This window comes from Rhinolophus sinicus, linkage group LG03 (assembly GCF_036562045.2).
Source record: "Rhinolophus sinicus isolate RSC01 linkage group LG03, ASM3656204v1, whole genome shotgun sequence".
NCBI lineage: Eukaryota > Metazoa > Chordata > Mammalia > Chiroptera > Rhinolophidae > Rhinolophus > Rhinolophus sinicus.
This window is the reverse complement of record NC_133753.1, coordinates 81,709,543-81,721,860: the sequence shown is the minus strand read 5'-3', so window position 1 is coordinate 81,721,860 and position 12,318 is coordinate 81,709,543. Positions and strand designations below refer to the sequence as shown.

Here is a 12,318-nt window from a genome sequence, read left to right as displayed (position 1 = left end):
TTTAGGAGCATTACAGATGTCATTGACCAGTATCTGTAATTCCAAGAGATTCTGCTAAGTAGCACTGATTTTTTTGCCTCCACCTAAGGAAATATTTTAATTGTTGTTATTAATACTTTAAATTGAAAATACTACTGTGATTGCATTTTCAGATCTTATCCAACAGTTTTTAAATCAGGGTTAAGTAAAATTTATTTATTTTTTTATTTCATTAATTAGTTTGAACTAGAAATTTTGCTCTTTAAATTCTATGCACTTAAGTATCTAGAGTCAGTGTGTGGTACATATTAATGTATGAATGATACTTGGGGAAAACCTTTTTTATTTTTAAAACGGTATGTTCACTATTTTGTTTAGGATTCACCTCAATCAGAGCAATTGTTAAGCATTTATATTAAGAGATTAATTTGGCTTCCTAAACAACACTCTCTGTGAACTTTGCCACATGTGTGATTTAAGATCGAAAGCTTTATTAAACAACACTTTAGTGGATTGCATAAAAATTCACAATAAGAAATAACTGTTGGGAGACATCTTGATAGCAGTTCTGGTACAGAAAAGTGGGCCATTCCTCCATTTGGATAGTATTTGTCGGCCTTAGATAATTTGAGCTCAGTTTCCTTTAGGCCTCGTCCCTGGAGCAACAGGATAATGATGAATGTGCATCCAATGTTGGTTGCCTTTTGATTTTATAGCCTGAGTTCAAGGAAAATTCAGAGGGTGCCAAAAAATGTATACACATTTTAAGAAAGGAAAAAACTGTTTTAAAATTGTAATATTCAATATATACCGATAACAAAAAATGAATACAAGTCATGTGTATACATATTTTTGGCACTACTGGTATATTCTCTAGCTTGAGTGCCAATCACCATAGGTCCCGTATCAAGGTCATTTTAGCAATATAGTCCCCGTCTTCATCTCAGGTGACTTAGTCAATTAAATGAGATTCTATTAAAGGGAAGACAGAAGGGTAAATCCATTTATAAAACGTCTAAAGATTATCTAAGATGACAAGTTCCAGCACTAAAGATGGATTATCTAAGACAGATAATGCAGCAAATATTCATTCTTGTAACCATTAGGTTATTGTAATGACCAATAACATCACAGGGTTATTGACCAAGTGATGTTATTGGTCATTACCACAATATTTATGACCTTAATACAAGACATAAAACTGTATTTAATTCAGGATTTGAAGCAGATGAGTATTGTAGTTTGGAAGTCTTGATGACAAAAAGTGGGGTGACAGGAAAATTGTGTTGAAAAAAACAACTTTACATTGTAAAGGCAAAATATATATGACTGTTGGTGTTTTTGTATTGTTATTATATATTCTATTCATGATTTGTTTGACCTGTAATTTCTATAGTTCTAGTCCTATGTAAGAATGTCTATAAATATAAGGTCTACCTCTGAATAAAGTTTTTAATGCTCATTTTGAAAATATTTAAATGTTAGGGAGGGGAGAAAACATACTTTGGAATTTTTCACCTTTCTCTCACTTCCCTATAATTGGCCACATTTTACATGGTTATTTCAGTTTTAGTAAGGACCTAGATTGTTCCCCCAGGTATTTTTCATATGTTCTCCCATCTCAGTAACAAGAAAGCTTTTCCATACTCTTCCTGAAAGCAATTGAATAGTCAGGTAGCACTAAATATTCTCTGACTTATTTAGCTGGTGTTATTAGCTGGTGTTTCCTGCCATTTCTAGAAAGGGGGAAATTGTGCAGAAGGGAAAAGTATGAATTTATCTTAGTGATGAGAAATCTACGTAAGGTTCAATGAGGTTATTTACTGAAGATCGCATAGCTAATAAGTGATATAAAACACTATATATGCATGTTTCATTTACTCCTCATCTCACCCTTGTGAGGTAGATATAATTATTTTCTGCCTTTTACATATAAAGAAACTTAGACTTGAGGAGTTTAAATAACTTGCCCAAAGACACACAGCTAATAAAAAAGTGATGGCATACAAACTCCGGCAGCCTGGTCTAGCCTCATAGTGACTGTGCTATACAGCCTCATAATATGGCTAAGAAGTTGAAAATTTTAATATTTGTTCCCCTAGCACTGCCTATAAAATTATCTGCAAGAAGATCTAATTCTTGGGCCTTAATTTCCCTGTTTTTATATCAAATCTTCGAAATTTTGACCAGCAACTTTTAAAATCTTATATTAAAAATATCTATTCCTCTCTTTAGTCTTACATCATAAAATTAAAAACCCTTCAAAGTATGGAGAAAAGAGTATTCTCCTTATATAGAATAGTTTTATGTATTTGCCGCAACATCATTGTTTAGTGTTGGAATTAAATGTACCTAATTTTAGATTACTATGATAATAAATGTGTCTTTTAACATGTTAGTTTAATACAATTAAAAGTAAACTGTCATTTTGTTGGTTGTCCATTTCCTAAGGCCTTTATTAGCCTCTGTCTAAGGAAATTGCAACTTACGATAGATAAAATAGGTTGAATGTGGTGATTGCGGCAAAGGGAGAGAGCCAGTACGCTTTTACAGCTCTGCAACTAGGACTGTTGTTAATTTTAGAGTGCCTATTAATTTTGTTTGTTCGGCTTTGTATGTGAAATGAAAATTAAGAAAGTCTTAGGTCTAGTATTTCCTTGGTGAGGAAGAATATAATTGTAATGTCTGTCTTTGGACTAGATTCATGGCTTGGTAGGAATAACCTCTGCATGTATGTAATATTTAGTCAGATAATTTCTCCTGTGTGATACTGTTTATGCTTTAACTGCCATGAAGTTGTCACTGATTGTAATCAGACATGATCCTAGAGCTGCCTTTTTCCTGTAGTAAAGGACAGCAGTTCTGTTCTCTAAGTTTCATTTTGTGAGTTTGTGAACTTGGGAAGGGGAACCATATAGTCGTAGAAGGTTAATGAACCATTGGACCAGTTTTGCCCAGTGATTTTCCAAACTAATCCATAGAGCCCTACAAGTTGTACTGTGATTGCTCGGTGCCACTGCAGGAGAGTTGGAAAGATGAATGGGCAGGATTGTCATCTGCATACCCCACTTTAACAAGGGCACTTTTTATCTCTTTTATGTTGGGCTTCTAAGAAATATTTGAAGAATTTGAAAACTGCTCATCTAGACTCAGCCCTTTAAGAAAAATGAAGCCAATTAAATGATTTGTCTAAAGGCTACATAACTAGGAACTAGGGACTGACAGAGCTAAGAGCAGAATATACACTATCTGACTTTCAGTCTGAAGCTGTGTCCACTATATTATGATATAGCAGAAGGGTTTTTTGTAAGCTTAAAGTTTTTCAAGCTGACTGTAATTTTTTTTGTCATCTATGTATTACAATTAGAAATAATTGTATATACTAGTGCTTTAAATACATCTGTGCTTACAGATTTGCTCTTTAGTCCTATTTGTACCCTAAGCACTGTTTTCAAAGCTAAAGCAATTTGCTTAGAAAATACAGGAAAATCTTCCTATTTCTTGGACTGGAGAGTTTTCAAATTAAAAATGGGCAATTTAAATGAAGAGGATAAATCAGTTCTTTTAGCTATTTTTCTGTGCTGGATTTGTGATGACTACAACCTATACTTTGTTATGATTCGATCTTAAAATATTTATAAAAGATTGGATATCTTCAAGTGGATTCTGATATTCAGAGTAGATTTTCTTTAAGTTATATTGAGCAAGGAGACTTGTTTTTCATTCTAAAGTACATTTTACCATTTTGGAATGTGTATATACATCTTGTTGGTAACTTGGAAATTGTCTTTTCTATGTTAGGTAAGGAGAATGTTAGCGTTTGGTGCATGTCGTAGGATTTGTAGTTTCAGATGGAGACTAGGCAGAATGTGAATGATGCTTGTTGTACCTAGTGTTGGTTCTTTTGAGGTTCATGAATGTTAAGCTGTTTGCTGTGTCTTTCATCACTTTAAAAGGGCATTGTTCCCAAATATTCCAGCTTTGATTTGCACTAGAATAAAGTATTTATTTCCTTAAAGATTTAACAGAGGCTTTGGATGAAGATGCAGACCCCACAAAATCTGCACTGTCTGCAGTTGCATCTTTGGCAGCTGCATGGCCGCAGTTGCACCAGGGTATGTGTGGGCTTTATTTTTTTTTTATTGGCTTTTTATTTTTAATTTTATAAAGGTACATTTTACATTGCTGAGAATTTGTTGTTTATATTCTAAATGCCTATTTCATTTTTAACAACTATAGGCTGCAGTTTGAAAAGCTTGGATCTTGATAGCTGCACTCTTTCTGAAATCCTCAGACTACACATCTTAGCTTCAGGTGCTGATGTCACATCAGCAAATGCAAAGTACAGATACCAGAAACGAGGGGGGTTTGATGCTACAGATGATGCCTGTATGGAGCTTCGTTTAAGCAATCCCAGTCTAGTGAAGAAACTGTCAAGCACTTCAGTGTATGACTTGACACCAGGTAAACTTGGCAAGTTGGGATCTGTATAATCTGCCCACTTTCTACCCTTTGAGGCCTCTTACATCCAGAAAAATAGGTAACTGATGAGAAATTTTAGATGATAATCAGTTTTAAAAGAGAAAGAGAGAAAACAGTTTTATTTTTTTTTTAAAGTGTTGGTATACCATTAGTGACCTAAATTGAAACAACTGTTGTTGTTCATATTAGCTTTAATTATTTATGATTTTCTTTCCTTTTTCTTTTGGATTTTCTATTGTTTTAAAAATTTGTGGTAAATCTACTGAATCTAGGTTTAAAAGGATAAGTGAGAATTAACTAGCTTTCGTTTTTATTAATTAGTATGTCAGAAGTTTAAGCTGTGGCTGCTAAATTTTAACATTTCCTTGAATAAATATTTGAGGTATGAGAAACAGTATATAAAGTTAAGATGAAGTTCTTTTTCACTTTATTTTTTAAAAAGAAAATTATACAAATATATATAGTTTAACGTGCTTAAGAGAACATGTAATTAAGAGTACCTTAATTCTCAACATTCATATAGTTTTTATAATTTATGGTAGTGTTTTTATATAGTCTTTTCAGAGTAGCAATTTGCCTATTGCCATTTTTTAAAAATTTATGTGGTTATATTTTCGTTTTGATTTGAACTTCATTTGTGAGCCTAAAAATTGAAACTTGAAAAACAATTCTTTGTAGTTTGAAAATTTTTCATGTCTATGTAACTAGTATGTAAGGTAGTCATTAGTATTTGAAATGCCTTTGTATCACATAACTGTTCAGTTGGACTCAAAGTTGCTTTTTTCTGAAGGCATGCCATTGGCATGTTTGATCTTAAGAGACTTTCCCCTATTCTTTATTAAACATTTTCACATTGAGCCACAAATTAAAATTTTTCCAACACAGTTTCTTTTTTGTCATTAATAATGTAGAAATTATTTATTGATTTTTAACAGGAGAAAAAATGAAGATACTTCATGCTCTCTGTGGGAAACTACTGACCCTAGTTTCTACTAGGGATTTTATTGAAGATTATGTTGATATATTACGACAGGCAAAACAGGAGTTCCGGGAATTAAAAGCAGAACAACATCGAAAAGAGAGGGAAGAAGCCGCTGCTAGGTAAGAAATAATTATAGTCAGTTGTGCTAATGAAAGCTGTTTATTTCTGCATCTAAAACCATTTTTCACATTCGACCATAATGTGACAATGGCTCACACTGATGTTTAATGGCTTTACCAAGAAGTTATGAATGGATTACTATATTATGGTTTTTAACTTTCAGAATTCGTAAAAGGAAGGAAGAAAAACTTAAGGAGCAAGAACAAAAAATGAAAGAGAAACAAGAAAAACTGAAGGAAGACGAGCAAAGAAATTCAGCTGCAGATATATCTATTGGGTATGGTTTGAATTATACTGTTCATTTGGCTTTCCATAAAGAATAAAAATCAACACTTTATACTCTAAAATGCTTTCAAATTTTTAAAGAAAACTAGTTTTCTATAGGTATCTAATATGTTAGTGAGCCTATCAAATTTACATATAGACAGTCCTCAAGTATACATGTGTTGTGTTTTAAAAATACAGGGAATCTAGAATTCATTTTCTCATAGATAATTTCCCAGAAAACTTTTAATAGTCTATTTTTTAACCAGTAATATATTTCTAGTATTAATAGTAATATCTACCCCCTCTACTACCACCATCATCGCAGTTATACGCTGTGTTTCCCAGAGCTCCTCTGAGCCTGTTGAAGAATAGAGATAAGATGGGAGGTTTTGGTAGAAGGTATAAGGAAAGGTTGAAAGCACCTTAAGTAATTTAGTGACTACCTAAGTATTTTATTGCATTTCAAAATATTTGGGATGAAGATTGATTGTGACGATAAGTGGGAATATTGTAAGTGGTAAACCATATTCAAAGTTAGCAGAAATAATCTTTTTTTTTTTAAACAAAATCTGCAATGGAAGGTTCCAAAATCCCCAATATTCCAAAATTAATACATTGACTTTTGATTAAACTTACATGTAAAAATACGTATTAAGTTTTAAGATCATAGGTCACAGACTTGGAAAACTATACTTTATATATGTCCATTAACAATACTTTAAGAAATTGACTTGGGATACCTTAAGAAAGTTAATAGATAAGGTACAAGTAACCAAAGAAACAGTAGATAATTGAACTTCATCAAAATTAAAAACTTGTGTTTCAAAGCACATTGTCAAGAATATAAAAAGACAACCCAGTGAATGGGAAAAAATATTTGCAAATCATATGTCTGATAGTGTAGTATCTAGAATATATAAAGACTCATACAACTCAACAATAAAAAGACAACGCAATTCAAAAAATGGACAAAGGATTTTAATAGGCATTTATCCAAACAAGATATATAAGAAGCACATGAAAAGACACTCAATATCATTAGTCATTAGGGAAATGCACATCAAAATCGCAATGAGTTACTGCTTCACACTAGGATGGCTATATCATCCAATTGAGAGACAATAACAAGTGCTGGTGAGAATGTGGAAAAAATTGGAACTTTCATATATTGATGGTGGGGATATAAAATGGTGCAGCAGCTTTGGATAAGTTTGGCAGTTCCTCAGACAATTAAACCACCTGTTACCATATAGCCCAGCAATTCCACTCCAAGAGAATTAAGAACATATATTCACTCAAAAATGTATACATGAAAGTCCATGGCTGCATTATTCTTAATAGCCAAAAAATGGTAACAACCAAATGTCTGTCAATTGATGGATGGTATATCTGTACGGCAGAATATTATTCAGCAATGAAAAGGAATGGAATTCTGTTACATGCTATTATACAATGTGGATGAACTTTGAAAACTATGCTATAAGTGAAAGAAGCTAGTCCCAAAAAGTCATGTGATGTATGATTCCATTTATAAGAAAAGTCCAGAATAGGCAAATCCATAGCAGTAAGTTGATGATTGGTAACCAGGGGCAATGGGAAAGAAAAAATGGAAAGTGACTTCTATGGTGTTTTTCTTTTTGGGATGGTGAAAATGTTCTGGAGTTAATTAGGGGTAATCACACAACCCTGTGAATATACTAAAAAATACTGAATCGTGCACTTTAAAATGGTGAATTATATCTCAATTTTTTTACATTTTGTAAACTTTTTCCAGTTATACTGAGATATAAATGACAGATAACATTGCATTAGTTTAAGGTGTGCAATGAAATGATTTGATTTATGCATATATTCCAACATAATTATCACAGTAAGTTTAGTTAATATTCATCACCTCACATGGTTACAAATTTTTTTCCTTGTGATATCAGGTGTTTTTTTTTTTTTAAAGAAAATAAGTGTGTTATAGATCCCACTACTTTGTGTTTTTTATATTCATCTAGCCGTACTCGTTTCTATTATCTCTCTGGCTCCTGAATGAATACATTGCAGGTTGCAAACCTCATTTTGTATATAGAACATATATGGTGGAATTTATTTCAAAGTTCATACAACTTTAGTTTTAATTTGGACAATATAATGAATTAGGTAAAACATCCAACTGTGTTTATTCTGCCTACTTAACTACATATAAAATTTATCTACTTCTCTCCTCCACTATTTGTCTATTTATCTCCTTTCTACTCTGAGCCACCATCACCTCCCAGCCAGCTACCTGCACTATTATAGTGGCCTCTAAAGAGGTTTCCCCTCATCTACCTTCTCCCAGATCATTTTCCACATAGCAGCCGAAGTGCTTTAATCATATTGCTTCCCTTTTCTAACTCTTCTACTTTTTTACCATTGCTTTTTGAATAATGCCCTACAAGGCCCACTATGATCTAACCCTGCCTTTTTCTCATCCATATCTTGGATTACATGTTTTTCATTTATATTATTCTCAAAATTAAAAGTTCTTCCTTTTCCCTTCAGCTCAATGCCTTTGCATATATTATCACGTCTGCCAAAAATGGAGATTTCTTCTGCCACCTTACTCCTTCCCAGTCTCCAGTATTGCAGTTTAAATGTCACTTCTTCAAGCCTTTCTTGATCCTTGAAACTAGATCTAGAGCTCCTTGAAATGCTTCCATAGCACCTTGAACTTCTCCTTTTTCAGTACTTATTACATTTATTAATTTTACAATGGTTTATGTAATTATCTGTTTTCTCTGCAATACTATAAATGCTGTGTCATCTTGTTCACTACTTCCTATGCATGATGCATGGCACTTCATAGGCAGGCAATAAATTTTTCATGAATGGAGTTATATATTCATTAATTAATATAATCTGTTTTTTTATCCTAAAGGGAGGAAGAAAGGGAAGATTTTGATACTAGCACTGAGAGCAAAGAAATAGAGCAAAAGGAACTAGATCAAGACACGGTCACGGAAGATGAAGATGACCCAGGATCACATAAAAGAGGCAGAAGGGGTAATACAGAAATTTCTTAAGGACATGCTTGCTTATTTTTAATTGATAAGGCACTTTATTAATTCATTTATTCTGAAATATATATTAGATTACTTTCATTTGTGATTCCAAGGTGTGTTTGTTTTTTAAATGCCCAACTCATAGCTGTGGTAAGTTTTTTCAACGATGACCATTTTGCTATAAAATGGTGTTATGAAGTTACATTAGTATATTTATGGTTAGGTCTTTATTCACATATAACTTACACTTTAGGGAAGAGAGACAATATTCCTATGTCTTTAATAGGTCAGTTTCTTGTAACTTCTACTTTTGGTTAGCGAGTTTTGTTGAGTTTTTTATTAACTACATTATACTAGGCCATATAGAAAGTTTTATTCTGTAATGTACTTATTCAACATATATTGAATGCCTCTTAAATAGATCAGTAAATGCTTGTGATTGGAGTCATATCGCTGAGAATGGAAGTCTCTACTGCCTTAAAATAATTTCTGGATCAATGAGAATACATGTTTGGAAAACTATAGATACAAATTACTTCTGAGGATCTTTAACCATTTTCATTTGATAACTATTGAAGGGATCCTTATGTTTATTCTGTGCCTATAATTTGGATGGTATTTTTTTTCTACATTATTTTGTAAATGGTTATTATAAATAGGCAGAAAATCACCTGTATCATAGAGGCTATATTCTGATGACAATGCAATTGATTTAGAAGTCCAAAACAAATAAACCTCATATGATTAGGGTTTTAAAACATACTTCCAAGTAATGGATCAAAAGAGAAACCCTAATGGAAACTAGTCAATATTTAAAACTCATCAATACTGCATCTTAACACTTGTTGGATACAGTCCCTCTACTTAAAGGAAAATTTATAGCTTTAATACATATTTGGAATGGAGAAAGGCAATTTGATCTGGGCCTTTATTTAAGAAGTTAGAGATAGAAAATAGAATAATCCACCCAAATACAAGGAAACAATAGATATGAGTAGAAATGAATAGAAAATAAAACCATAATAGAGAAGAACAACAAAGCCAAAAGTTTGTTCTTTGAAAAAGACACAAACTAGACAAACTTTTGTTGAAATTCATTGGTGGGGGTCACAATAAACAAAATTGAGACTCAAAATGAAAGTAACATAACTACAGATAGAGTAGAAGCTTAAAGCTAAAGTGACAATATATGTAATTTTATGACAGTAAATTTGAAAATGGAGGCAAAATGAGCAAAATCCTAGAAAAATATAAATTATGAAAAAGGATTCATGAAAAAATTAAAAATGTGAATAATTCTAAACCATCAAAGATCTTGAATTAGTATTAAAAATCTTCCTACAAAGAAAATATCAGTCCGAGATAACTTCATAGGTTAGTTAATTCTGCCAATTTTAAAGAAGCAGATAATTCCAATCTTACACAAACTCTTTTAAGCAAAAAACATAGAAAAAGCACTCTTCAACCTTATTGAAGCAATTTGATAGTGACTGAAATCAGAGAGAAGTTTAATTCTTCAATACATCATAAAAGGCCAGGCAGGTCACCAGAAATCAGGCTCTTTTCTATCTGATTGGTACTGCCATCCTTAGGTTTTTGCTCCCATCCTCATGTTCCGAAATGATTTATCATCGTGTCTCCATTCTAGCTAGTTGGATGGAAGAGGGTAAAAAGAAAGAGAGGCACAACTCTGAGATTACATATAATGCTTCTGCTATAGTCTCTTTGACCAGAAGTTTCTCCTGGAGCAGTGCCTACTGGGGAAAGAGGGTCTGGGAAACATTGTCCTTTGTTTGGATTTCTGTGTGCCCAACTAAAAGTCAGGGGTTCTCGTATCTTAAATCAGTGGTTAGTAAACTACAGCCCGTTGGCCAAATCTGTCCTTCATCCTCTTTTTATATACCCATAGGCTAAAAATGGTTTCTACAGTTTTAAATAGTTGAAAAATTTTTAAAACAATGTTTTGTGACATGTGGAAATTATATAAAATTCAGATTTCAGTGATCATAAGTAAAGTTTATTTAACATAGCCATGCTCATTCATTTACATATTACCTATGGCTGCTTTCATGCTACAATGGCAGAGTTGAGTAGCTGTGACAGAAAGCATATGACCCACAAAGCTTAAAATATTTATTTACTAGCTAGCCCTTTGTAGAAGTAGTTGGCTGACTCCTACCTTAGGAAGGACTGAATATGTTTTGTAGAATAACAGACTCCGCCACTCTCTCCAGTATGGAGATCACAGATTTTTATGTGTCCCTTTATATTTAAGTGTACCAGCTTCTTATTAACATAGTATATTAGTCTGTTGTGCTGCTGTAACAAAATACCACAGACTGAGTGGCTTCTGAAACAACAGAAATTTATTTTCTCACAGTTCTGGAGGCTGGAAGCCCAAGATCAAGGTGCCAGCAGGGTTGATTTCTGGTGAGACCTCTCTCCTCAGCTTGCAGGATAGCACTTTCTCTCTGTCCTTGCACAACCTTTCCTCTGTACCCACAAGCAGAAAGAGCTCACGGTCTGGTCTCTTCCTCTTCCTATAAGGACACCAGTTCTCTTGGACTAGGGCCCCCCACTTTTATGACCTCATTTAACCTTAATTACCTCCTTAAAGGACCTATCTCCAAATATAGTTACATTGGGGTTTAGGGTTTCAACCTATAAATCTGGGAGCATACATTTCAGTCCATAACACATAATAACTTGGAGTAGCTTTATGTTTTCCGGTGAAAATTTAAAATACGTTGATGATGATCAAATGTTTTTTCAACTATAGGGAAAAGGAGACAAAATGGATTTAAAGAATTTACAAGGCAAGAAGAGATCAACTGTGTAACAAGAGAGCCTTTCACTGCTGATGAGGAAGAAGCTTTAAAACAGGAATACCAACGAAAAGAGAAAGAGCTCTTAGAAAAAATCCAAAGTGCCATAGCATGTACCAACATCTTTCCCTTGGGCCGTGACCGCATGTATAGGCGATACTGGATTTTCCCTTCTATTCCTGGATTGTTTATTGAAGAGGATTATTCTGGTCTCACTGAAGACATGCTGTTGCCTAGACCTTCAGCCTTTCAGAATAATGTACAGTCTCAAAATCTTCAGATAGCCACTAAAACTGGGGAGTCTCTGATGTCTGAATCTACCTCCAACATTGACCAAGATCCATATGATGATTCTGTGCAGCTGCCAAAACCAGTGCATAAGCCAAATCGGTGGTGCTTTTACAGTTCTTGTGAACAGCTAGACCAGCTTATCGAAGCTCTTAATTCTAGAGGACATAGAGAAAGTGCCTTAAAAGAAACTTTGTTGCAAGAGAAAAGCAGAATATGTGCACAGCTAGCCCATTTTTCTGAAGAGAAATTTCATTTTTCAGGTAAACTTGCAATAAAAACTATTGTCTTTGTTTTTCTCCCCATAAGCTCTGGTTAAGGATTAAACATTTTTCAAACTATT

The 12,318-nt window shown here is 33.3% G+C and overlaps 1 protein-coding gene across 2 annotated transcripts in view; it reads left to right on the top strand.

Annotated features, from left to right (window-relative positions):
• BAZ1A (bromodomain adjacent to zinc finger domain 1A) overlaps window positions 1-12,318 on the top strand; it is an 81,238-nt gene that overhangs the window by 51,165 nt on the left and 17,755 nt on the right. For both annotated transcript variants that reach the window (XM_019750453.2, XM_074328138.1), the window contains exons 12-17: window positions 3,999-4,094; window positions 4,219-4,443; window positions 5,397-5,562; window positions 5,727-5,840; window positions 8,739-8,863; window positions 11,642-12,238. In XM_019750453.2, coding sequence (XP_019606012.1) covers window positions 3,999-4,094; window positions 4,219-4,443; window positions 5,397-5,562; window positions 5,727-5,840; window positions 8,739-8,863; window positions 11,642-12,238 — 1,323 coding nt within the window. The remainder of the gene's footprint in view (window positions 1-3,998; window positions 4,095-4,218; window positions 4,444-5,396; window positions 5,563-5,726; window positions 5,841-8,738; window positions 8,864-11,641; window positions 12,239-12,318) is intronic.